Source organism: Lepisosteus platostomus, chromosome 10 (genome assembly GCF_059453375.1).
Source record: "Lepisosteus platostomus isolate fLepPlt1 chromosome 10, fLepPlt1.hap1, whole genome shotgun sequence".
NCBI lineage: Eukaryota > Metazoa > Chordata > Actinopteri > Semionotiformes > Lepisosteidae > Lepisosteus > Lepisosteus platostomus.
Genome location: NC_142620.1, coordinates 3072097 through 3096623, shown reverse-complemented (window position 1 = coordinate 3096623; position 24527 = coordinate 3072097). Strand labels below are relative to the sequence as shown.

The window sequence follows — 24527 nt, the reverse complement described above, 5'->3', positions numbered from 1 at the left end:
AACTTAAATTAAACGTATGTTTAAAATTTACATCAATATTTGAGTCAAATAAAATCAATATTTAAATCTTAACAAAATTCCACAGCCTACCCATTTTACCAAAGTCTACAGTCATTGAAATGACAAATGTCGGAGGCTCTGAGGGCTCTACGTGTCTGACACTCCTGCTTCCCGAGGAGTGAGAGGGACGGCTGCAGAAACTCACTTTCCTGCAAGCTGAGCGGGGGGTTGATGAGGTTGTCCAGGGTCCGAGGTCCGTGCTCCGAGATGGGAGGTGGAAATCCGGGGATCAGACAAGCAAACATGCACAGCTGCTCACAAAGGCAGTTCGTCTGGAGCGCCTGCATCCACAGCAGGAACAGACGGACGCCTTCCCTCCGGATCTAGAGGGGAAAATCAGATCCGTCATCCAGGAATGTGAAGTACCGAAATACCAACGGCAAAAATAAGACGCAACTCGTTGACCTGTTTACAAGAGGTTTCCTATTCCGCCTTATAATTCCTTCTCAATCTGGTGTCATCATTTGACTATATAGTCTAAAACGATGAAGAAATAGGAGAAATGGATCATAAACACATAATTATAAAAATACCAAAAAGTAAGCAGCTCCCTTAACAGCAGTCTTTTTTTTTTTAAAAGGGTAAAGGTTCAACGCATGCTGAAAGGTAAGCAAAGAAACTCAATGTTTCGGCTGTGGAGCCTTCTTCATGTATAGAAGATGGCTCCTGTACACCTCAAGAAGTCTCCACAGCTGAAATGCGGTGTTTCTTTCCTTTCAGCGTGGATTGAACCCTTATCTGTTCCTTTGCAGCTCAAGCATGCTGATGCAACTCCCTGTTCGCACGTCTTGAAGGAATAAATACCTTTAAGGAATTTCCAGTATGGAGAAGCTTCTTTAGAATTAAGCCTGGGAAGAAAAGGTACAAAGAATAGTCAGATCCCCATCATCTAACAAGTGTTTCGCTTCTGTTCTCAGGACAATGCATGTGAGAGTTCTCGGTCAGACTTGGATAAAACTCTTTCCCAAGTCCTTGGCATTCTCTGATTTACTCTTGGTGATCCTTGCATCCTATAGCAACTGACCTTAGTGCTTAGGAAAAGGAGAGACCACCTTGGTTAACTCTGTGTCAGCATTACTCTCATGTGCCCTAGACTGACAGCAGGAAACACCACCACACTGTTTTCTGGGATGTCTTGAAATAAGAAGCCTGAAGTGGCAAGTGAAGATGAGGCCGCAGGTCCACACGTTTACCACATACCACACGCTTGATCTGTTCATCTCAGAACCCAGTCGTTCCCAACAGCACGCGGCATACACTGGCTCTGAAGGGATCCCACCAATAGCACAGCTTGACGGGGTGGAATCCTTCACACACATGAAGAGAAAACACAGCTCCAAAGAAAAGTTACCTATGCTGTGAAACTGCCATCGCTCCTGGATCCTCTCAGGTAGAAGCTGTAAGATTTTCTAAATTGGAAATAAATCAGAAATGTTTAGTGCTCTGTGAAGACGTGAGGAGATTAGCACACTCTGGCACAGTCTGCCAGCCTTGGTGATTTTACAGTGTGCTTCTCGGCAGCCTGGGACACCGACTACAAGTGGAAAATAAACTTTTTTTGGACATCTTAAAATATGGAGAATTCCCTTTTGTACCGTTTTGACTGAGGGAGCTGCAGACACACCCTTTGCAAATGACCAGAATTCTCAATTAATTGAAAAAAATCAAACGTCCCAATGAGCACAAATTATCACTCAAGAGACAGCAAACTATGCATACATTAAAACTGACTGTGAACATGACACAAAAGTTCATTGAGACCTTCTTATGATAGGCCTTTCCACGCGTTTGGAGGAAATACCCAGCTGAACCCCTAGGATACACTTGAAATGTGCAAGTGTAAACTCAAATGTACATATTTTTAGAAATAAAAGAACATCAATCAACTACAACAGACCCAGTTATACGGTGGAGCACAGTGAAGCCTGACAGAGACGAGATGAGACAGGATGACAAGTCTGTGTCCCTGCTCACAGGCATGCTCCAGCAGGACGAAGAACAAAGCGCAGCTCAGCACTCCTACTGAATCACTGCTCACCTCACAGACATCGATCACAACTCGAACTACCTCATTAAACAGGTTTTCCACCTTGACAGCATAACAGAGATGTAGTGTTGTGGGACATATTCCAAGAAAAAACACAGCACATTTTTTCTTGGAGAGGGAGAGTGTTCTTGAAAATGGTCATATTGAAATTACAAAATATATCCTTTCGAAGTACCAGGTACAGCTTCTCTTTGTAAAGGCTGGGACACCAGACATAAAATCCTGTAAGCCTCATTGCACAACATAAAGCAAGTCGAATAAAATAACCGAATCCACTCTGAAGGAACAAACCAGCCCTATTATGTTAAGACGTCTGCCTGAGCCATGCTGTTTTCATCTTCAACAGCAAGACACACGGTGAAATATTATGATCTGGACAACCGGGCTCTGCAAGGGGAGGGTTTGGTTCCAGCCTTTAACAAACAGCTGCTGAATGGCCTGTGACCGCAGCTTCAGACAGAGCGCAAGACCCGGGTGTTTCACAGGCAGCTTCCTGGTTTGGGCTGGGAGACACACTGTAAAGCCTGGGTGTCTGGAATTCTTACCTCAAATATAAAAAGAATGGAGTCAAGTTCTTCCCTTTGTGATTTGTGACCTGAAATGACAAAACATAAGTAAAATTTCTAAAAAGGTACAATGCACCACAGCTTACTAAACATCTTTTTACAGTGGTCTTTACTTCAATTCACCAACATAGCCTGTCAATACTGCACATTACTGATTTACCCAAAACCATAAACATAGCTGTGCTTCAGAAGTTGTATAGCAATATTTCACTGTCATACTGAATCTACATTTCTCCACCTTTTCCCCCTTTGTGGCATTCAATTTCAATTTCCAAGTTGTTTCAAAGATGATTCTTTGAAACTGCTCAGCCAAAAACGTTAATAATGAAAACCAGAATTAAAACACTTCTGCTTCACTGGATAAGATCAAATGCATGTTCGCATACTGGACAGGTTTGGCAACAGCAGAGGAAGTTGGGCAATGGTAAGGTTCCTCACACAGTACCGTATGAAATGAAGGCAACAGCCTGAAGTTAAGACAGTGAGCCATTGTTGCACTGTAGTCTAAACAAAGCAGCTATCATGGTTGACATCTGCAAAAATGGTACTTGCTCCTGCCTGCTGGAGGAGACGGTAGCCCAGCCTTCAGCAGCAGTCATGACCTGTATCGTCACAGGTAAAGCCAAGGCCAACTGAGCCAGGGCGCGTGAGTACAGTCCTCTGGCAAGGCATAGCCCCATCACTGCTAAAGAGGTGGGCTGAGCCCACTGCCCCTGCCAGACGGGACAGAGGTACTCCACTGGGCAGCCTTGTGGATCTGCAACCTCCGTACTGGGACAGCAGCCGAGCTTTAACTCCGATCAAAAAACTAAGGACTCCTTTTTCACTCTTCAGGAGAAATATAGCCAGTGCCATTTTTTTTTCCCTTCGAGATGAACTTGTTTACAGTCAAATGAGAAGGACGCTCGTCATTCCTATTTAACTGTAGGCATGTTGCTTACCTGAAACCCCGAAATGAGTCGATAAAACAGGTGCCTTACCACATCACCTGTGACAAAGTGCCGAAGAGCGCTATTCATAAAACTGTCTTTAAACACAGAGAGTAAGGAAAACGATCATGTTAAAATTAAGAGGAAGCACAGGGATTATCACCCCAGTTTTCAGAGAGCAATAGTTCAAATAGTTCCAACTGATTCCGCAGGGGCAACGTCAGTTTTGAGTCACAAAGTGTGTTTATATCAAAACAGAGCCAATTACTTACCTTTCTGCTTCAGGCTGACTTCAATAGTCACAAAATTTTCAAAAAACACATAGTAGATATGGGAGTAGTTCTGGTCAAAGAAGTGCTTCAGGTCAATTGAATCAGCATTCTCTGGAGAGGAAAAAAATAGACCTCACTGGTCAATTACAGAACTGTCGAAGCCTAAAGTATAGAACTGATAAAGTTTATAAAATGACTAATAACATTCCATCCAACTTTCTGAAGCCCAAATAATGTGTCTGGCATCTGGAACTCTCCATCATGTGGATTAAAATTATTTAAACTAATTTGGTTTGTCAACCTAAAGTCTGAAGGATAAAAGAAACCACAACTTGCTCAACATCCTAACATTTACAAAATGTAGAACCTTCACATCTACAACAATATTCTTGAATATAGTATATTTACCAGTGCAAATAATGCTGTTTGATCACACCTGACTGGATTACAGAAGAATAATGGCAGAACGGGACCAACACAAGTATGAAAAGCATGTTTTACAGAATTACCTTTCCATTTTAACAGGTGGCCTTTCACTTTCTTTCCCTGCTAGACCATGTACAGCACAAATAAAACGCTGAAACTTGTCTTTTAATCTGCAATCACATGCACCGCACACGAATAGCATTATTTGGTTTATGAGCATATCTGAACATTTCTGTTCACTTCAAATATTTTGTACTGGTCTCAAGAGTTCCTTGTAGTGCTCACCGGGAACACACCAGCACTCGAGGGCACCTTCTGGCTTCATCTGAGGAGGCTCTGCCTTGTGCCAGTTCAGTTAGGACATTGTGATGCTTCACCCAGATCACCCAGATGACCAACAGCAATGATCCAATGCAACTTTAAAAACTGCAAAATCCGTGTATACCAATATAATTCGCTCGATTCCTCCCCCAACCCCATCAGTTTTCTGGGCTACCTGAGGCATAGCGCTGTGAATATCTTGAGGCACTTTCTTGGACATCCTACCCATTCCAAAAACGAGTTATTGCATCCTAAAATTAGATTTCTATGGGTGTTAACGATTAGGCATGTGATTTCAAACACAAATGATCACATTTAAAAGACGACCTAAGATTCTTAACGCAGTACTGTCTTAAGAGCCCTTTTCCTTATAAGACACCTGGCAGGACTGCCGCTCGAGCAGAACTCGGCGACTCCGAGTTTCTGAAAAGTCCGGTTCATTCAGAGCTGAAGGAGCTCAGGGTGACCTGTCTGGTCAGGGTCACCGTCTCACTGAAGGCTGCCCTCCCCTTACAGTGAAAGGGGAAACTATTTAGAAAATAATGACTAGCATTTGTGAAGTCGGCAGGTCTGAAAAATAACCATTCTTCAGGCAGCCAAGACAGTCGGGCCACAGCTGGTATGAAATGACCTAAAAAATTGACTTAGAACTTTGACTACTTTAGTTTTAACTACAGTCATTGTATTTGCAGTCTTCTGAGAGAAGAACCAGTACAGCTCATGCTAATTAATAACAGCTGATTAATGTGTACATAATGTGTACATCTACCTGGATACAGAGGACTGCAAATGTGTCCAAGAGCTTCCACAGCCAATTTAAAAATAAGTTACTTGCATTTATAAAGGGCTTTTCATGCCAGAGACATGGGAGGGGATCAGCTTCATCCACCTCTGAAGTGCAGCACAGCAGCCCCACTGCACAGCGCAGGTGACCAGGAAATCCCCTCACCAGCTGAGCAGGATCCTTCGGTAAGCCAGATTGTGCAAGCGCAGAAAGGAATTCAGGCAGGACACCAGAGTTCACGCCCCAACACTTCTGAAAAGTGACAAAAACCTCTGACGCAGGCCTCCTGCTTGACTGGAAATGGCCAAAGACACAAATGCGATTACTGCAAGAATTGAACTATAAGTATCTTAAAACATGCAGAAGAAAATACTCCATCATTTAGCTCAAAGCTGTCAGAAAGATGCTGTCAAGATAGCTGACTTTGCCTTGACCCTGCTCAGGCCTTCCTCTCTAGCAAAGCTCACTGGGAAAAGCTGAAGCACGAAGGGGAAATACTTTCATACCTCAAACAATACCCAAGGAGAGCCACGCCTCACTCGTTCAGCAGGGAATTCGCAGTAGTAAAGTAGATAGTAGGCTATCTTACAACCATGGGTTCACAGCACAGACAGGAAAAATCCTTGCACAGTGCAGCAGAGCAGAGAGAGGCATAAGACAGACCAAATTCCCCAAACAGACAATTAGAGGGAATTCAAGCATCACCAGTTACAACTAGTTCTCTCAAGCTTTTTTTGTTTCAGATATATTAAGAGATGAATTCACTTTAGAACTGAGAAAATAACAAGCCTGGAAGAAAAATATGTATCCAGTGCAATCCAATAACATAAATAAAATTCATTAGAAAGTTAAATTGTCTTAATGTACTGTGTACTATTGTTCATACATTTTATCAAAGGAAAGATGAGAACATACTGGATACTGATAACTATTTAGAAACAAATACTTCTAAAAGAAATAGACCTATGGTATTTCATGTTTCCTTTGAATCTAAAAGCTGGTTGGAGCAATAATTAATTTATTAATGGAATGTCAGTTCAACAAAGCATAGGTACTAGGCTAGTTACTTTAACTTACAGTGGTGAAGTGTTGTTAAAAGGACATCTTGATAAAAATCCCTTCATACTTTTCTCTGTGGGTGGTACATTAACTTAACAAGTCTGGCGAGCACATACTGCAAGTCAGTCCAGCTGTGGGCTGTTCAATCTCCCCTAGTCTGTCATAAGAATCTCATAATGGACATTCACAGAAAATGAATTATACAGCAAAATGCCACTAGCGACGTTTAATAGTTCACTTGCTCCGCATACTTGAAACACTTAAAGTATACATACGTATATTTCAAAAGTTCAGAAAAGCCCATAAAAAGCAAGCCACATAAAACAGGCTGAACAGCTACCACCTGCCTTCGGGCAACGAGCTCCTTCTGTAAAAACCTCAGTGTGAAGGAGGAGAGGCCATTCAACGACTGAGGCACGCACTGACGAGATAACTAGCTCATGTGCCAGTACTGATTTACTATGCAGTAAAGCACCGCTGTAAGTAAAGCAGAGGAAGTTGCATTATTTGAAGGTCTAGAACTGCCCCTTGTAATTACATTCCAATTAGATTGGCTTTCCTGGAGCTTTACAGTAATAGATATCACATCAGGGCACTGGTGCCCTGCCCATCATGGCTCTCCACAGCGCTATGCACGTCCATCCAGGGCTGCAGCAAGGCACGTCGTTCTCCTGCCCTTCTCTGCTTCCGACCTCAATGGAGCAGTAACAATCACTTCCCACAGGCCGTTTCAATGCGATCGGCCAGTTCCAGCCCCAAATCCTTCCAATTCAAAAAGAACACAATCCAATTTGTATCTGCCCAGCTCACCCCAGCTCCCAGCGGAATAACGTGCACAAAAATACATTTCGCCATGAGTTCACTGGGATTATAAAACACGTCTAAGTTTATCTACCACTATTTCTTGATTTACGGAATTCCTATTATAAGACTGCAGTGTGGGCACTGTTAGCAGTCTGGGCCCGATCTGGAAAAGCAGGTCAATAGCACAGTGCTTGGGATTGAATCCTGAAGGAGACATGTGGCTGGCCAAGTCAGTACTGAAGGAACATGCCATATCACAACACTGCACAAACAACAAAACTACTTCACATAACAAACTATACATTAACTTCATACAATCAATTTAAACCACATCTATGTAGACACCTAGTTCAATATAGATATTACACTAAATTAAAATACTACCCTAAAAGGCTAATCTCCCATATTTACTAAATAAACAGAACAAGAAATATAAAAACAAACATGTCTGTAGTGTGGAATTCAAGTGTATTAAAGTGTGAACACAAACTTCCAATACACGACACTTTCCCATGTAGGAAGCAGCTCAGCTCAGCTGCTCGGGGGATTTTTTTCTCAGTCCCCTCCTATGTTCGAGAGCAGCCTACAGTTTCCCCTCCTTCCCAGCACAGACTCCTGCTGTGCCTTTATCTGACAGAGCTGCTGTGGTTCTGGATTACACAGGCTGGGGCTGGGCTTAAATGCTAATCTACAGCCCATTTCAGCGGGCCACCGGGGAGTTTCTGCAGCTCCAGGTGAAACTTTGAGCTCCCACTCCACAAAGCCTATGCAGAAACCTCAAGGTCTGCAACAAACCTAGATCCCATCAGCATTGAGGAATCATCACTTCTGGCTCTGCATGAGCTCTTTTTAACACAACAGCCAAATGAGAAGACAGAGGAACTGATCCTCTTCATCAGAAGGAACTACAATCCCACACCCATCAGGCTGTCATCAAAAACTAATTTCCACAGTGCTTTTCTCTACCGGCCCCTCGTCCAATTAGTCAAAGCAATGCAACAGAGCAGGCTGCTCTGCGATAGCACAGCACACCGATGACTGCTGTACAGGAACAACCCTGCACAGGGGCCTGCGACTGCGTGGGACGGGGAACAGCACTTGCAGATCTCCTGTGTTAAAGGAATAGGGTGGTTCCTGATCTCGAACCAACTGCTACAGGATGCCCATAGCAATATCCTGTAACCGGACAGAACTGAAAGCAAAGATTAGCTAGGCTGCTCTTGACCGGGCGAATGTGGCTCGTGAGCAGTGCAGTTACCTTTTCGGTGCCAGAAACCGAAGACCCAAGGGAAAGACGACCCCAACTGACTGACAGCCTGTTCGTGTTAATTGCTTTACTTCCCATTTAAAACAGCACCAGGCAGTATCTGGACAAGCTGACAACAGCTCACAGTCAGGAGGTCTTTGAAGTTGCTACCTGAGCTTTCAGTCTGTCTGACAGAGGAGGCCTGCTATTCTCTTTCATCTGACTTTCTTGACAAAGAAAACCCTTCAGGAGACTGCTGTTCATAGGAAGTGCAGCGGCTCAAGTGCTGCAGGTGCGCCAAGTGTCTGATCACAAAGACACTCATGTCCATTCCCCCACTGTCAACTGTCATGGCAGACAGCGTGCAGCTCGGTGCTCAGGAAACAACCATTGAACTCATCCAGCTGTCTGGATTTACTTGCAACTGGGTTTCATATTTGGCCTGTGAAGCAGAATCTGCTCTTAGGGACACACACTTGGCATGACCATTCATAAACAATGAATTTCCACCAGTCGGAGGAATTGTTTTGTGTGTTTTGGAGAAGCTTGGAGAATACTACATCAAGGTCTGCCTACATCCTGTACCCTTCATTGTTGCCCACTGACTTATCATACAAACAGTGTGTGATACTGTGTTTTCTTTCTTCTCTTTTCAGCATGGAATAATCCTATTACTTGTTCCTTTGTAGCCTACGCATGCTGACGCAGCAACCCACCTGGACTAATACAAACAGTATGCCTAATTTGTTTTTTTGTTTTTTATCCCAAAACATGTTGTAACTTCTATACAACAGAAATGGCAAAGCAGCGAATTGTTTTCTCCCATGATAAACTATGCACAGGGCATATAAAACACAGTGAAGGCAGCCCTCAAGTCAAGCCCATTATAAGAGGGGTGAGGTCACACGCTGTATTCCCAGGCGGGACACCCCGGCCAGCAGGTACAAGTGACCAGCCCTCCGGAGACGGGAGACGGGAGCCGGACGCCCTGCCATCTCCACTCCGCACTCCGGGGGTGCTCTGCGAATCACAGCACTCTCACCCGGGGAGGACAGCGTATCACACAACCCCACCCCCGGAAAAAGGGGGAAAACACACTCGCAAACATTTCTCCTTCAGGCCGACACAACAAAAACAAATGAACACGCTCGGGGGAGCCGCCGAATCGACACAGCCCGACTTGTAGCCCACGGGGACCGATAAGCCGACGGGCGAGGGGCAGGCTGGCTCACTCACAGGCCCTGTGGGAATAGCAGGGCTCGCCGGCTGCGGTTCCAGAGACCCCCGGCCATGCTTTCGGGGGGACAGGGGTTATCCCCCCTGCCCCGCTGTCCCACATACGGCATGTCCGCAGACCTGCAGCAGACTCACCTATCACAACCCGCAGGTGCTTCAGACGGGTCAGGACGTCTTTCTTGGGGTCCAGCACCTTCTGTGTGGATTTTTTGACGTCCCCATGCGGTTTTTTAGAAAACATCCCGAAAGCAGACAGGGAAAGTCCGGTGGAAGGAGCCAGCCCCTAGGAAATCTTCGTGTATGTTTTTGTTTTTTTTTTTTTAAAAAAAAGAGGAGGTCTGGGGTCCGTTAACGTTTAAAAGGACACGAATTCACATGCCTCCGCGGGCTATAAAAAGTCAATAAATAAATAAAACGCACAGGGTAGGTGTGCATTTTGCAGGGGAAACAAAAATGTCATCGGAAGCGGTCCTTCCCTCCTCAGAGAGCAACACACCTCTCGCCCCAAACAGCACTAATGTCTCCAAACATGGCGGAGCGCTCAGGAGGAAAAACAACTCAATGGAAGTCAGAGCAATCCAACCCCACCGACTCGAACTACATCTCGGGTCAAACGTGCTTCGAGAGCACGCTGTTCTCGGAGCAGGACAGCCGCCCATCTCTTTAGAGACGAGGCGAAAGGCAAAGCGTGTCAGTATAAGACTTGGATTTGTTTTTGTTTTGTTTTTTTTGGGGGGGTCATTGGCAAGAGCGGAGGTGTCAGTTGTCATGGAAACCTCGGCACGCTGTGCGTTTCTCGTTCACTGCTCTTCAGCATCCGCCGATTTCATTTTGGCGACCGTATTTTTTTTCTTTTGTCTAGTTTCGGGGCGCCTGAAACACCCTGTTCTGCGAAGAAGAGGATACCGGGGGGCGGGGGGGCATTTCTGCGCCGGTACGGAGCTGCAGGGCCGCGAAGCCCGTCTATTCCGAGTGCTTTCCAACGCATCCTTGTGGAAGAGAAAACAATGTGAACACCACAGAATTGTCTATGTTTTTAAAATGTGTTTAATACGTTACTACACTGAATAAAACTATCTTGCTTCGAGTACTTTTAAATACTTTTGTGCGGATCGTGGTGACAAAGATTTAACGTACACCTCAGTATTAACAGCCTGATCGTCAATCAATTATAATGTCTAGTTCAAGCAAGCGTGAGGCAGTCCTGGTTTATGTGGCACAACCGAATTTTACAGTGGACGTCTGGTATTTCCCTTGCTTTCGTGGTGAAAGGAAGTTTCCGTATATTACATTGGAACTGCGTGAGGCGCCGGCTCTCGGACTACAGCTCGCTGGGAATCTGTGCGGAGAGGTACTGCTGGGTCCCATTTTCGTAAAAGCTTCCCAAACCCTGCTGCCTGGCCTTTTGTACCACAACCACACTCCTGTGGTGAGGCTGAGAAATCGACAGCAGAGCAAGATAATAATACGATCGCGAGGAAAGAAAGCGTATTGGCTATACTTTCAGACCTGTTTTTTTTTCTTTCGAAAGACATTCAATGCACACCCTCCGTCCTGATGGTGTATTTCTACACTGGGACCACACCTTGGACAGGTCACCGGTCCGTCACCGGCCACAGGGGCTCGAAGCCCGAATCGAACCCACTCGTGTGGTGTGATTGCTCACACGGCACCGCTGTGCCAGCCTGGCCAAGAGCCCAGAGTCACGTTTCTCACACCCTTTTGTTTTGATCCTTTCGGAGATGGGGTTTGTTTGGAGGCTCGGGTTCCTTATTAGCCAGCATATTGCACCCAGAAACCACAACCAAGAGGACATGGAATATCCCCCGTGTGACTGAAAAAATACATGTTTTTGTTAAACTGCACACTGAACACTAAGATACATGTCCAGCAGCCATATCACCCTGCAACCCACTGAAGCTCAGCAGGTGTGAGCCTGGCCAGTACCTGGAGGAGAGACTCCTGGGAAAGCTGAGGCTGCTGGAAGAAGTGTCAGTGGGGCCAGCAGGGGGCGCTCACCCTGCAGTCTATGTGGGTCCTGATTTCCCAGTATAGTGAAAAAGGCGCGTTCCTTCAGATGAGATCCAAAACCGAGGTCCTGTCTGTGGTCATTAAAAATCCCAGGGTGTTTCTCAAAAAGAGTAGGGGTGTAACTCCAGTGTCCTGGCCAAATTTCCCGTTGGCCCTTACCAATCATGGCCTCCTAATAATCCCCATCTCTGAACTGGCTTCATCACTCTGCTCTCCTCCCCACTGAGAGCTGGTGTGTGGGGAGAGTACTGGCACATCATCCAAGTGGGGCTGCACACTGGTGGTGATGGAGGGGATCCCCATTACCTGTAAAGCGCTTTTAGTGGAGTGTGCAGAAAAGCACTATATAGGTGTAAGGAATTAACATACAGCATTAACATACATACAGTGTACAACACCAGTCAGTCATCTTTCACAGAATGAAATTCTCTTTCTCAATAGCATTTCACTGTACAGTACCCAGATACAAAACGGTAAACATTGCGATAAAATCAAAAGCATAATAGCAACCTTGGTGAAAAAGTTCTCCCTTTTACAGTACAGTAAATGTCTTTGTTTATTTTAAACCCTTACAAATACACATTTGGGAGGCCTACTCTGAGGCAGAATGAACTGCTCTCTAACAATTTCGTTTAAGATGTTAAAGCAGCAGAATGTTATGCTGTGGAGCTTGAGTTTCCTTTCGGTTTGTGGATTGTTGAGTCGTAACAAGCGCACTTCTTGACTTGAGGTGCTAAGAAATCACTTGCTGTTAACTCGATAAATAATGTCTGAATAACGGAGGCTGGCACCGCCCACATCAAATCGGAATTACCCGAAGTATTCCGGGGATAACCGAACAGGGGAAATCGTCATGCTCTTGAATGCGGTTATGTCACATCAACCCCGGAAGTGGGCCGTGGCGTTTGCAAAGTGAAAAACAGACTTTTGGAAAATGTAGTTCAACCCCTCCCTTGTCCCGCCGCCTTCAACCTAATCACGTGGCTCATAAGACTACAAGTCCCAGAAAACCAAAGGAAAAACAAGAAAAAAAACAACAAAAACGCGCCAGTCAACCATCCTTACATTAAACGTATCCCTTTTTGGAGTGGGTTGGTCGAATCGAGAGGTCTATTTCTCCAGTTGTGTGTGATTGGCCATTGTTAGAGTCCGTATTTGCAGCTCAAAATCTGAAATTCGCCAGGCTGTTGTCAGTCACTGGCATTTTTGCGTCTGTTTATTTTTTTTGCAAACAGGGGGACCGGTGAGTTTTTGCGGGTTTTGCCAGCCGGTATTTAGGGTACACCGAAAGGGCGATGCCGGTGCATTCGCGGGACAAAAAGGAAAGCAACCACGAAGAAATGGAGGTGGACTACCCGGAGCAAGAGGGGAGCACTTCGGACGAGGAGGACACCGACAGCTCGTCCGTGTCTGAAGATGGAGACAGTTCAGGTGGGGTGGCCGCCGATCGCTTCAGCTCCCGAGAAACGTTGCCTGAGCCACGTCGATCACGTCCGGTCCGCCTGTACCGATCGATAGCATGGCTCACCCCGGGGAGCACAGACACTCGCCTCTGCTGGAGCAGTGCCGAGGGGGTTTCTGTTTCCAGCTGCGGACCCAGGGGTTTTAGCGCCGGTCTTGCTTTGCTTCTCTGCGGTCGGAGGGGGTCTCCCCCGGTTCGCCCCGAGCTTCTCGTGCCGCCGCCCGGGGACCCGAAGTGTTAATCATGGGGGGGCGCATCTGTAGCCGCTGGACACACGCGAGCGCATCTGCAGGACCGGAGCTGTCACGCCGCCCGGTGCGCAGTTACTGCTCGGGAGTTAGTTTGTGACGGCTTCGGAAATCTCCGACCTGCTAGCTCCACGTGTTTTAGTTTTTGCAAAGTGCTTTGGAGCGCAATGACCACCCGTTCCCTCCCCAGATCTGTAGCTCCTGCCAATATGTAGAGCGATACTGTGGCTGTAATGGTTGGGAGATTCGCCTTGTGCGTGAAGCCGGACTTACTTGTTTCTGTGTGTCTCTTTTCGTGCACGGAGCAGAGATGGACGATGAAGACTGCGAGCGGAGGAGAATGGAGTGCTTAGACGAAATGACCAACCTGGAGAAACAGTTCACGGACCTCAAAGACCAGTAAGGAGATCGGCGTTGCGCTTTTAATGAACGAGGCGCTAAAATGTCTTGCCTTCAATACCCACTTTACCACTTTTAAACTCGAGTAAGGGACGCTGAAATTTTCCCCTGCCACTTTCTGAAGGGGGGAGTTTTCAGGAAGCCCCAGGATCTGTGGAAAACAAGCTGAATGGGTAGGAAGATGCTCATTTCCTTTTGTCTCCCTTCTATTTAGGCTGTATAAGGAAAGGCTCAGCCAGGTGGATGCCAAACTGCAAGAAGTCATAGCAGGAAAGGCACCAGAGTACCTGGAGCCCCTGGCCACTCTGCAGGAGAATATGCAGATCAGGACGAAGGTGGCAGGTGTGTGTGAGTCCTGACTCCAGGGCTGTGGAGGACAGCTGTGTGTTATAACCCTTCCCTGTTCTGTTCTCCAAACCTGCACTCACTGAGAGCATTCAAGCGTTTTTTTTAGAAATACACTGGGTTTTTTTCTTTTGAGTGGAATGCCATGTCTCTCGGGGCAATGTTGGCCCAAAAACAACCCATCAAGGTCTAAAGGGGGAAGACCGTTCCAGGAGGGTGTCTAAGCTGGAGGCTGTAAACTGCTTTTCCTCTCCCATCTCCAGGGATTTACAGAGAGCTGTGTCTGGAATCGGTGAAGAACAAATATGACTGTGAGATCCAAGCGGCATTTCAGCACTGGGAGGTGAGGAACCCGGTCCCTGAACTCGCTGAAGTTGTGTTACTAAGTGGCTGTTTTAATGAAAACGAATGTTATGTTATGGCGATTTTTTTTTTTCCCGAGCTGAGTTTTACCTGTCGGGAGGCGTGGCAACTCGACTGACGAGTCAGTTTGTTTTTTTTTTTCCTTGCCTCCCTCGCTCAGAGCGAAAAGCTGCTCCTGTTCGACACGGTGCAGAACGAGCTGGAAGAGAAGATCCGGCGCCTTGAAGAGGACCGCCACAGTATTGACATCACCTCGGGTACGTCTGACGGGACCCGGGCGGCTGGGAGCACCACTGACGCCAGCCCCAGCCTGCCCTGGGCTCCGGCCTCTCCCCGCCAGTCCCCGTGCCGCTTGGCAGAGTATTGGAAGTGGAGCAAACACGATTGCTTTTTATTGCAACCTCGGGCTTGCATCATCTGTTGTAAATTCTGCTGGACGTGGGCAAGGTCTAATGGGCATATTTTAGGGTACAGATTTGGTTAAAGGCAAGGGTAGGGACAGGATGAGTTAGTGCTGGGGTTACACCCCCAAGTCTTTGCCCATGTTCAGTACTGTTACTAAAACATACGTATATATTTGCAGGATTACGGTGAATTCTAGGGGTTGGGACTGGAATGAGCCTAGAACTGTCATTAGTTATGGATGACTCAAGGTTCAACATGGTTTCAGCATGCACTCTTTTATAATTGTAAGGCTGTTAATTCCACAGAACGTTTACCACTTGTTTTCTGCATTTGTAAATAGTAGTTTGAGTTGGATCTCAGATGCTTTGTGTTAGCTCCTGTAGTAATGGGATAAACAGTAACAGGCAGTTGGACAAAAACAGCCTTTCGGTTGTATGGTTGCAGAGCTCTGGAACGATGAACTGCAGTCGAGGAAGAACAAGAAGAAAGATCCCTTCAGCCCTGACAAGAAGAAGAAGCCCATTGTCGTCTCCGATATCCTTCGCTGTGTTTCTTAAGTCAGGAGTTTCGGACGCCTTGGGCGCAGTGAGACGGTGGCTGTCTGCCGCCAGGCCGGGACGCTGCTGTGTCTCTGTCCTGCGCTGTGCTGGAGCCTGTGGAAGCAGGGAAGCAGCTGTGGCTGTGAGAAGGGACTGAGTGCTGAGCAGCAGCTCCAGGTGCTCTCTGGAGTCCCATTGCAAACCCTCTGTGCAAGTCCCCGTGCTCTCGTTGGCCTGAAAGTTCACCTTGACCTGCGGCAGCAAGCGTGTGTTTTCACAGCTCGGCTTGCATGCGTGCCCAGGCGCAGACGGTGACCACGCTGGGCATGCTGTCGGTCTCGCGCCCCAGCTGCGGGTCAGGCGTCTCAGGTTCGAGTGGGATTCGGGAACGGGAGGTCGGGACGACCCAATCGGGGGTGTGCCGATATGACTCTCCTTCGGCTGCTGGAAGAGGGCGGTCAGAAGGCGTTTCTCCCACCTGGTATTGCTGTGGTCACAAATGATTATCGTTGGCAAATCCCAAACTGGAAAAAACAGTTGGTATCTGTATAAATCAGTTCTAGGTTTAAGCATTAGCTTCTCTCTACAGCTTCCCGCAGTGCATTAACTTTAACGTTCCCACGACCATATATCGTTTACATGCTGCAAGACCTCGATGTACTTGAAGACTGGACTACGATAAGGAAGGTATGCGGTACGAACGATGCTTAAAAAATCAAATCTACCTCGTCTTCTACAGTACAGCAGACTCGGAGCGGCAGTCTAACCGGACAGCCTGTGTAATATTGCGCCCGATGTGTGGAAAGTAAAAATCGCACATCTGTGTTGTACCCTTGGGCTAGCACAGCTCAGAGGCTGACTTGCCTTCCTGAAGAAAAAAGCAAGGAAGAAGACTTATAGCAACACAAAACACAACAGAGAAAGAGGCAGTGCAGGAGGGAGGTGTGAGCCCAGATGGGGAAAGGTTATTTCCGTTAGGAATAGAACACTCCCTGCCCCAGAATGAGATCCGCAACGCTGGCTCTTGTGTGTGCTTGTGTTCTGTGCCCACCCTGTACCTCAATGTCTTGTCTCATGTGCTCTAGGCAATGGCGACTTTGGGGCCGCACAGAGTAAAGCACGACGGTGAGTTCAAGTTTGTGTTCCTTTATCTGCCTTTCTTCAGGTCACGCGCACAGCTGCATTTCCTTTCGTGCTCCTGGGGTGCCAGGCACTTGCTCTCTTCCTAGGGAGGCTGGTTTTCAGTGCCTGTCATGGCAAGATGCCTCTCATCTGGAGCACTCCTTGAGAAAGGGATGATCTGACTGTGATTCGTGTTTCCATCTTTTATGACCTAGAGGCCTGTTTTGAAAACGAATAGACTGAATATGACAAAAAGCAACATAACATGACAGAAGGTCATGTTTTCTGTTATCAGAATGAACAGGAAGCACACGCTTTTATGGTTATTGTGCGCACTGACGCTCCAGAAGAAGCGAGGAGGGACGAGAAGGGGTATTTGTGTGAATTCTGAATGGAGTCTCAGAAGCTGCGGGTCTGTGGGTGTCCTCTGGAGGCCTGTCCTGACAGCGCCGGTCTGCAGGAGGAGGGGGTGTGCGTTGTAAACCGTGCCTCTTTCTGCCTCCCAGTCCCAGCAAAGAGCGACAAACACCAGCACAGCGCGCGGTCGGAGGAGGGGCGCCTGTTCTACGATGGGGAGTGGTACAGCCGGGGGCAGACGATATGCATCGATAAGAAAGACGAATACCCCACCAGGTGACGTCTGCCCTCGGGCTTGTCTTCACTGGTTCGCGAAAGGGTTTGGAGGTCTTCCAGACTGTTGTGTGTGTGTGTGTGTGTGTGTGTGCTGTAAATGTGTTTGTCGAAGAAGTTGTTTTGTTTTTAATCGTCCTTCTCTATTTCTTCCTTGTAGTGCCATTATAACAACCATTAACCATGATGAAGTGTGGTTTAAACGACTGGACGGCAGCAAATCTAAGCTATACATTTCCCAGCTCCAGAAAGGCAAATACACCATAAAGCACTCTTAGTTATCCCTGGGCCTGTGTTTCCTCCACGGGAATGTGACATCGTGCCATTACGTCTGTCTTCTCATGTTCTAAAGACCATTTTCTGTTGTTAAACGCGGATCCGTTTTGTTTTCTCGTTTCGGCGTGCTGCTGCTCTGTGAGGCGTGCGCAGGTAGCAGTCCCCGGGTTTTCAAACCTGCCGTTGTAGCGTCTGCGCTAGGCCGTCCATCCTCAGGCTGCTCTGCGCCAGAGAGGGGGAGAGACTTAGACTGGACTGCACTCCCTCCCTCCAGCAGCGAGCACTGGAAACTCCTCTCGACGAGCAGCCTCTGTCTGCACTGCCAGTACGCGAGAGCGTGGGAAACGAAGAAGCATACCCGAATCTCATTCTGGTGGCTGCTCTTGCTCGATTTTGATCTTGGCCGTACTCCGTGCCAGTCTCAAAGTCTCTCTAGCGTGTCTCCTCTCCTCCATGTAAAGAGTCTTTCCTTTGCTTTTGAAGTGTTGATATGTTTACCTCATACAGAGTACTGCTGCTCCTGGTTTCTTTTACGGTGTTCCTTCCAGTACAGTATTAAAGCTTTCAGGCACTGGCCACCCGGCTCATCGACCTCTGGAGCCTGTGTGAGGCGTCCGCAGTCCAGTCTGTGAAAATGTGCAAGGGGAATGGGAAAGGACGTTTCCAATATGTAAAAAGGGATAATTAATGTATCAAACAGGTTGATGCAAATACTGAACTTTGCCTCCCACTTGTAAATACCACAGGGCCTGTATACAGTGCCAAACAAGTCGAGTAGGATTCTGTCTACTGGGAACAAACTGAATTAACCATCTACAGGTCCCTATTTTTCGGTCCTTAGGAATCACAGGTTGAATAGTCGTGTATTGTCACATACTTATGTCGGTCTACTTTTTGCCTTTTTTTTTTCTTTCATGTTCGCGGTGTACGTTCTTGTGAACTAGAAACTGAGAATGAGGTTTGCTTCTATTTTATATGTGCAGGGTGACAGCAGAGGTTAAACGGAAATGTTAACTCTACCCGACAGTTCTAGAGTACCTGCTGCACTGGACGTCTTGCATGTATTAAAATACCACCTGACGCCTGTCGTGGCCAATGTCCCTATTAGCAGCATGTGTACAGGACCCGTTACTCCTCCGAGAGTCCTGTATATGTGTACTTAAATCCTTTGCACCTGGTAAAGTACAGAGGAGATGTTGTCTAAGGCAGTACCTGCCCTGTGCCACATTAAAACTCAGAGCGGCGCACTCAAGACATGCCACATTTCAATTTATTTTACCATCGTGAATACGAACGCATGAATGGACTTGAAGTGTATGTTAAAGACGTGTTCAGTGGTACTCGATTAAGGGCTGACTGGTTTCACTGCTGCTATTCTCGGTATGGTGATGGCTGTACAATAACTCCCCTCATTCTGTATTGCCTTTGTGTTAAGGCCCCGTGCTGTGCACATTATTTTCACTGGTGCCCCGCCACAGTGCACAGTGAGGCTGCATCAGTTCATGTGGACATGGGTGTGACACCCAGGAGTTTTTACGCATTACAAACTGCAAATGTGACCCAGTGCAATTCAGCATGTATCAGGTATTTCAAAATGTATTGGGTATTTCAGTATGTATTGTTATTTCAATATGTATTCAATAAAATGAATGGGAAACATGCAATTTTGCAAAAGGTACAAAACTGTAAAAGGGGTTTTGTTTTCTGTGTTTATTTAAGATCAGTTGATAGGCTGAGATGAGTACTTTCATCACCAGAAGTTGCTGGGACCCATTTTTCTAGGCCTGATTTTAAAATTTAGAAATGTTTTTTTTTTTTTAAAAGAAGCATGGATTTTCTTTGAAAGTCCTTGACATAACCTAAAGTAATGATTGAGACTCCAGTGTTTACAGAGCCAGTTTGCAAACATTTGTTTTTCCTATTTGACAAAACAAGTTTAACATATAACTGGCTTTTGGTAATTATTTCATAGTTAAAATTATGTGTTTGGAGGAATTTGAAAATTTAATAATTTGAAAATATTTATATTGTTATGACATAAACTAATCTTCTGATATAGTACCACATTTTCCCCCATGCAATTGTTTTACTTTTGTATAGCATATTTCGACGTAGATAAAATGCATGTACAATTACTGAAATATGCCTTAGTCAGATGAAAGAAAAATACATGGAAAAAGCAACTTACCTCTTTTATTCATGTTTTTAAACCTTTATTAAAATGTTAATTGTTACAATTTATCGGTACATTAAAATGCTACAGTGCAAAGCCTCCAAACAGCGTGTCCAGAAATGACTTTTTTTAGTGTTTTTTTTCTTCCGTTAAGCAGTCACCAGCACCCCCATTACATTTTAAAGATCAAACAGATGTCAGGACAGCTTGTCTTGAGACATCTGAACTTTAATTTGAAAAAATGTGCTCCTGCAGAAAAACAGAAGCTCCGATTCCTCCCTTGAGAGTGTTAAAAGCTGACAGGAGACCCTCTGACGTGAAATTAGCAGAAGACCAACTGAAAAAATGTAAGCGGTCAATTCTCCTTGGGCAGATTAGTGTTCTACAAACTGCAGCATTCTCCAGCTGTGGTCTTTTACAACTCTGATGTTGTGAGTTTTATAGACTACATACAGTGTTTGTTTAATAACTGCTTTAAGTGCTAGATTGTACTGGAAAGAAAAGGACTCCTGATCCAGACTGATGGCCTGGGTGTTTTTGGGGATCACCTGCAGAGCTCCTGGAATGGCTTTAATGGAATGCAGCTGGTAGCCGATACAAACAACCCAGTATAGTTCTGTACAGGCAGTAGGGTAAAATAGATACTGAAAGCAACAACGAAAGTAGCAATGAGATTCTGAGCCTGTCCTGTTCGTCTGTCAGCATCCAGAATGAGAACTGGATCCGCTTGTATCTGGAGAACAGCGGGAATGCCGTCCAGTTGGAACCGTGTGTGATGTGGGCCTATCCCATGGGATATTCTATTCTTTCCAGTATAATCAAAATCTCTTTTAAGTCAAATTTCACCTTCGTATCAGAATATAACTGAAATTGATTCCTTATGGAATCTTTTCGGATTGACGGATATTTAACCACCATCTTAGGTGGTCATGCGTTGGTGGTTAAGTATTATAGCCATTTGTGAGGATAAAGGGGTGTATTTACTCAAAACGACAGACCCCTTCTTAAGGTTAAATGTTAAATTAAAAAAAAAATAGAAAGCCAGTATCCGGTAAAATACAGTAATTGTCATTTGAGGGATCATTTGTTAATTCGCAGACCGTTGGGTGTCGCTGTTTTACTCTGTTGGTTTCCCCCCGGTGAAGCCGTTGTTGCCACCCCGGCTTGTTTTGGTCTCTCATTCTAGACCCCCGGTACGCGGCTTCTGGGGAAAGATGGCAGCGAAAAAGTCGGGGTCCCGGTTAGAGACCGAGATCGAGCGCTGCCGGTCCGAGGGCCAGTGGGACAGGATCCCGGAGCTGGTTCGGCAGCTGTCTGCCAAACTAATATCAAACGGTAGGAACCGCAAAGGGACCATATGTAGAGGAAGTACGGCTTGGGGCCTGTGCAGTGGGGAGAAGCCTCGGCGTTTCCTGACGCAAGCGCTGCCGGGGAGTGCGCGGAGCTGGTCTGACAGCCGAAATGAATGGCATAGATCTGGTGACTGAACCTGGACGCGCAGCTATTTAAAGTGTGTTTTCGCTGGGGAGCACAACGTAAATAAATAACATTACCTGTTCATATTTATAGGTTGATCCCGTGGGCTAATTTTTTTTTTATTAGACTTAGTATTCTCACTGGGGTAGACAGTCTGACATTCAACTTGTCAGTTGATGTGGGTCTTGGAAGAAAAGGGCTTTTGTGAAAATTGTTCTTAAAGAGTTGTGTGTTTGCTGAAGTTTGAGGTAGTGAGACCTTTGCTGTCGCGGTAATGATGAGACAATCTCGAGAAAAGTGTGAATCGCTGCTTTTAGTGTTATTCGAAAATAATTAAGAGCTTTGTCATCTGGTTGCATAGAGAAAAAATAGTTCACATTTTAAGCTAGTTAAAATTCAGTGATGCTCATATTCCTAGTTTCTGTAGTAAGCTGTGAATTTCAAGTGGTCGGTAGGACAGCCCGACCTACTGCAATGAGTGAAAGATGCCTACGGATGTGTGGTCAGGTGACCGCAGACACGTCTTCAGAGAGCCCCAGGGGACTGTGTCCAACAGCCTTTCTTGGTCTCCCAGTCTCCAGCTTCTTAAGAACAGGGAACGGCCTCAGACTGTCCAGTCAAGCAAATAAGTACTTTCAGTTATGTTGTTAAGGTCTCAGTTGGAAGGAAAACCAGAAACCCTCTGGCCCTGAAGCTGGACTGAAGACCTGTAGACCCACCAGGCTTTTTGGTACCAGGGTTGATTTAAATTCATGTCCTGGAGTGTTATGATCTGCTGCTGTGTTTGGCTTCCGCCATTATTTAAGTAAAGCGTAGGGGCCGTGCAGGATAGCAAGTGGAATTTGGAATCCCAGATATATCATGAGGACATCGAACAGTCCAGGATTAGCAAAGCAATAATGTGCTGAGATCAGGGGCTCCCGTTCCTGACCCTGGGGCCCCCCAACACCTGCTGGGGTGCACTGCAGCCGAGCTCAGAGCTAAATGCTTCACTGGCCGGCTGGTACCTTCACACGGCATTCTCTTCCACTCAGACTTCGGAAATTTTAAGTGACTTCAGAAACGCAATGGGTCCAGAATTGGGAGTCCCTGGCTTGGCTGGAAATGCTCAGGAATTTCACATCCGTGTATTTAAAGGGTCTTACAGAGCCTGTCGCGCCTTGACCTAATTCACATGGTGATGCCTTGACTAGTCACAGGGCATCTGTCCGGCTTAACATCATGACAGGTCGAGTAGCACAAGTTCAGTTTGCCTGCTTTAGTGACCATGTACACCTGCAGTGAAACTCAAGCATAAGCTGCTTCTAAAAACGCACATTATTGTCACTTAAACCTCTGTAGATAGCTCCTTGAACACATTTGCGTGGAAATAGTCTAATTTCTCTCCTGCTGTGACATATGTGTGAAACAAGACGGATTAGTGCAAAATCTTCAGTTTTACGTGTGAATTTTTCGCACGTTTGGTTGAAATGCTCATCGCTGGAGGCTGGAAGGCTGATGTCAAATCCGATTAGAACACATGAGGGCAGTACAAGCAAGACTTTGGGATTTGTAATCCGACTTGGAATGTGTGTTCCTGACCATTATTTCAGCCCATGGGGATAAGCATCATATAACACGCATAATCCGTCATCTGCTTTCTTAGCTGAGTTGCAAAATCCTCATTTGTGTATCTAGGGGAAAAAAAGTACTTGCATGGTTCTGTGGGTTTTGAAGTAGAATCAACAGGACTGGTGGGGTGTTCAGGAACAGCCTTGTCTTGCTCCCAAAAGGAGTGTTTAACTCCTTCCCGTTGCTTCGTTCACTCTTAAGAACCAGCACGTTCATTTTATTTTAATCCTCTTGTAGAACTTTGTTTGACAATACAAGAAATAGGGGCATCCCACAAAATTAGCAAACGCTGTGCTAACACTGAGGTTAGTTCTATGTTAATTTCAAGGGAGACAGGGTGTTTTTAAATAATTGTTGAAAATGCCAAGCATTATTACCCCCTTTCCGAATCACAGGGTGAAAAACAATCACGACATCAACAGCTGGACTTGAATCAGTGCTAAACTAGTGAGGTTTGAAATGGGCATACAGTACGTGTGGGAAACGATGTGAAATATTACAGGTTTGACAAGCATGACGAGCACAACCCCAGTAGGCAGCTATGCTGTGTTACCAGCCTCTGCTAGATTGCACACAGGAAGGCAGTCAGATGGAAGGAAGCAGCAGCTGGGATTGGCTGTGTGAGTGCCTGTAGCGGGCGACCCTGGGGGTACCCTGGGGGCGCTGGGGGCGCACTCTGACCGGCGGTGTGGTCTGTCTGGCAGATGACCTGGGGGAGCTGCTGCTGGGGGAGGCCAAGCTCCAGCAGTACCTGAAAGAGAACCCCATCAAGCAGGGCTACAGCCCGCGGGGGGCCAGGCCCCAGCTGGTGGAGGTCAGGAAGCACCTGACGGCCGCGCTGGACCGAGGGAACCTGAAGGTGAGGCCGCAGGGGAGGGAGGGGACGTCCTCGGTCCCGGTGCAGTTTGGGTCACCGACCTGTGAAGAGCACTAGAGAAGTACTCAATTCAGCGCTCCTTACTGAAAACGGCAATCTAGAAACAAAGGCTGAGCACTTTCCCAACCGGCGCTGAGCTCTCTTCGCCCCGCTGTGTTGGGTCTCTTAGTTGCGCTGGAAGTCGTCTGACTTCATTGCCTGCTGGGTCCAATTTGCTTTTCTTCCAAGAGCTGCAGAAATCATGCGACCCCTGATTTCTCTCTAAAACGTCTTCTCCTCTGCCCATGGGGTGGAGAGGGGTGGGGAGAAGTTCGGATGGCTGATATTACCCGATCTAATGCAGAACACAGGGTGTTCGTCGGCTCTTCTCTTTTGCCCTTCTAAAGGCCAAATATTTACCACCTTAGCAAGCGAGCCAGCAGGTTTTCTGTGGACTTAAAAGGTCTCTGTTTAACTACAGCAGCTTGCATGTTATTAACATCTCTCTGGTGTAACACGCTTCACCTGATACACAGTGGGTGGGAGCGAATAGACTTATCATCAGCCACATTACTTCCCAGATGATTCGATGCCAGTCAGAAATCCCTTTGACGGCTTGCAGCAGCTCTTAGTTACAGCACGTTACGCGTTTTGTTTCCCCGAAGTCTGAGTACATGCAGGAAGCCCACCTGCTGATGGCCAAGCTGAGCTACGTGGAGGGGGACTACAGAGAGGCCACCAGCATCTACTCCAGGGTGGGACTGGATGAGGTGCAGCTGGTGGGGATCCCCATGTACCGCCTGTCGATGATCGCGGAAGCTTACGCCACGAAAGGTGAGTC

At 46.5% G+C, this 24527-nt stretch overlaps 3 protein-coding genes and 1 long non-coding RNA gene across 15 annotated transcripts in view; 3 read left to right on the top strand and 1 right to left on the bottom strand.

Annotated features, from left to right (window-relative positions):
• Positions 1-10271, bottom strand: part of ralgapa1 (Ral GTPase activating protein catalytic subunit alpha 1) — a 65707-nt gene extending 55436 nt beyond the window's left edge. For 4 of the 9 annotated variants that reach the window (XM_088647530.1, XM_088647531.1, XM_088647532.1 and 1 more), the window contains exons 1-6: positions 9886-10270; positions 3875-3985; positions 2653-2702; positions 1412-1469; positions 865-908; positions 206-383 (exon numbers count right to left, since the gene is read on the bottom strand). In XM_088647530.1, the coding sequence (XP_088503656.1) occupies positions 206-383; positions 865-908; positions 1412-1469; positions 2653-2702; positions 3875-3985; positions 9886-9991 (547 nt within the window). In that variant the 5' untranslated portion in view covers positions 9992-10270. Of the gene's footprint in view, positions 1-205; positions 384-864; positions 909-1411; positions 1470-2652; positions 2703-3874; positions 3986-9885 lie in introns of all 9 variants that reach the window. The other 5 variants (XM_088647527.1, XM_088647528.1, XM_088647534.1 and 2 more) reach the window with 3 other exon arrangements.
• A 30-nt stretch (positions 10272-10301) lies between these two features.
• Positions 10302-10837, top strand: LOC148653035 (uncharacterized). The gene is made up of 2 exons (XR_015941581.1): positions 10302-10440; positions 10613-10837. It is a non-coding gene; the product is annotated as an uncharacterized LOC148653035 (long non-coding RNA).
• A 1943-nt stretch (positions 10838-12780) lies between these two features.
• Positions 12781-19848, top strand: brms1la (BRMS1 like transcriptional repressor a). The gene is made up of 10 exons (XM_088647526.1): positions 12781-13212; positions 13800-13890; positions 14105-14232; positions 14499-14578; positions 14759-14855; positions 15448-15537; positions 16165-16229; positions 16628-16667; positions 17171-17297; positions 17455-19848. The coding sequence occupies exons 1-10, from the start codon at positions 13077-13079 to the stop codon at positions 17570-17572; spliced, it is 972 nt and encodes a 323-aa protein (XP_088503652.1). The 5' UTR covers positions 12781-13076; the 3' UTR covers positions 17573-19848.
• A 1007-nt stretch (positions 19849-20855) lies between these two features.
• Positions 20856-24527, top strand: part of ttc7b (tetratricopeptide repeat domain 7B) — a 55151-nt gene continuing 51479 nt past the window's right edge. For 3 of the 4 annotated variants that reach the window (XM_088647524.1, XM_088647523.1, XM_088647522.1), the window contains exons 1-3: positions 20857-21078; positions 23535-23689; positions 24352-24520. In XM_088647524.1, coding sequence (XP_088503650.1) covers positions 20958-21078; positions 23535-23689; positions 24352-24520 — 445 coding nt within the window. In that variant the 5' untranslated portion in view covers positions 20857-20957. Of the gene's footprint in view, positions 21079-23534; positions 23690-24351; positions 24521-24527 lie in introns of all 4 variants that reach the window. The other variant, XM_088647525.1, reaches the window with a different exon arrangement.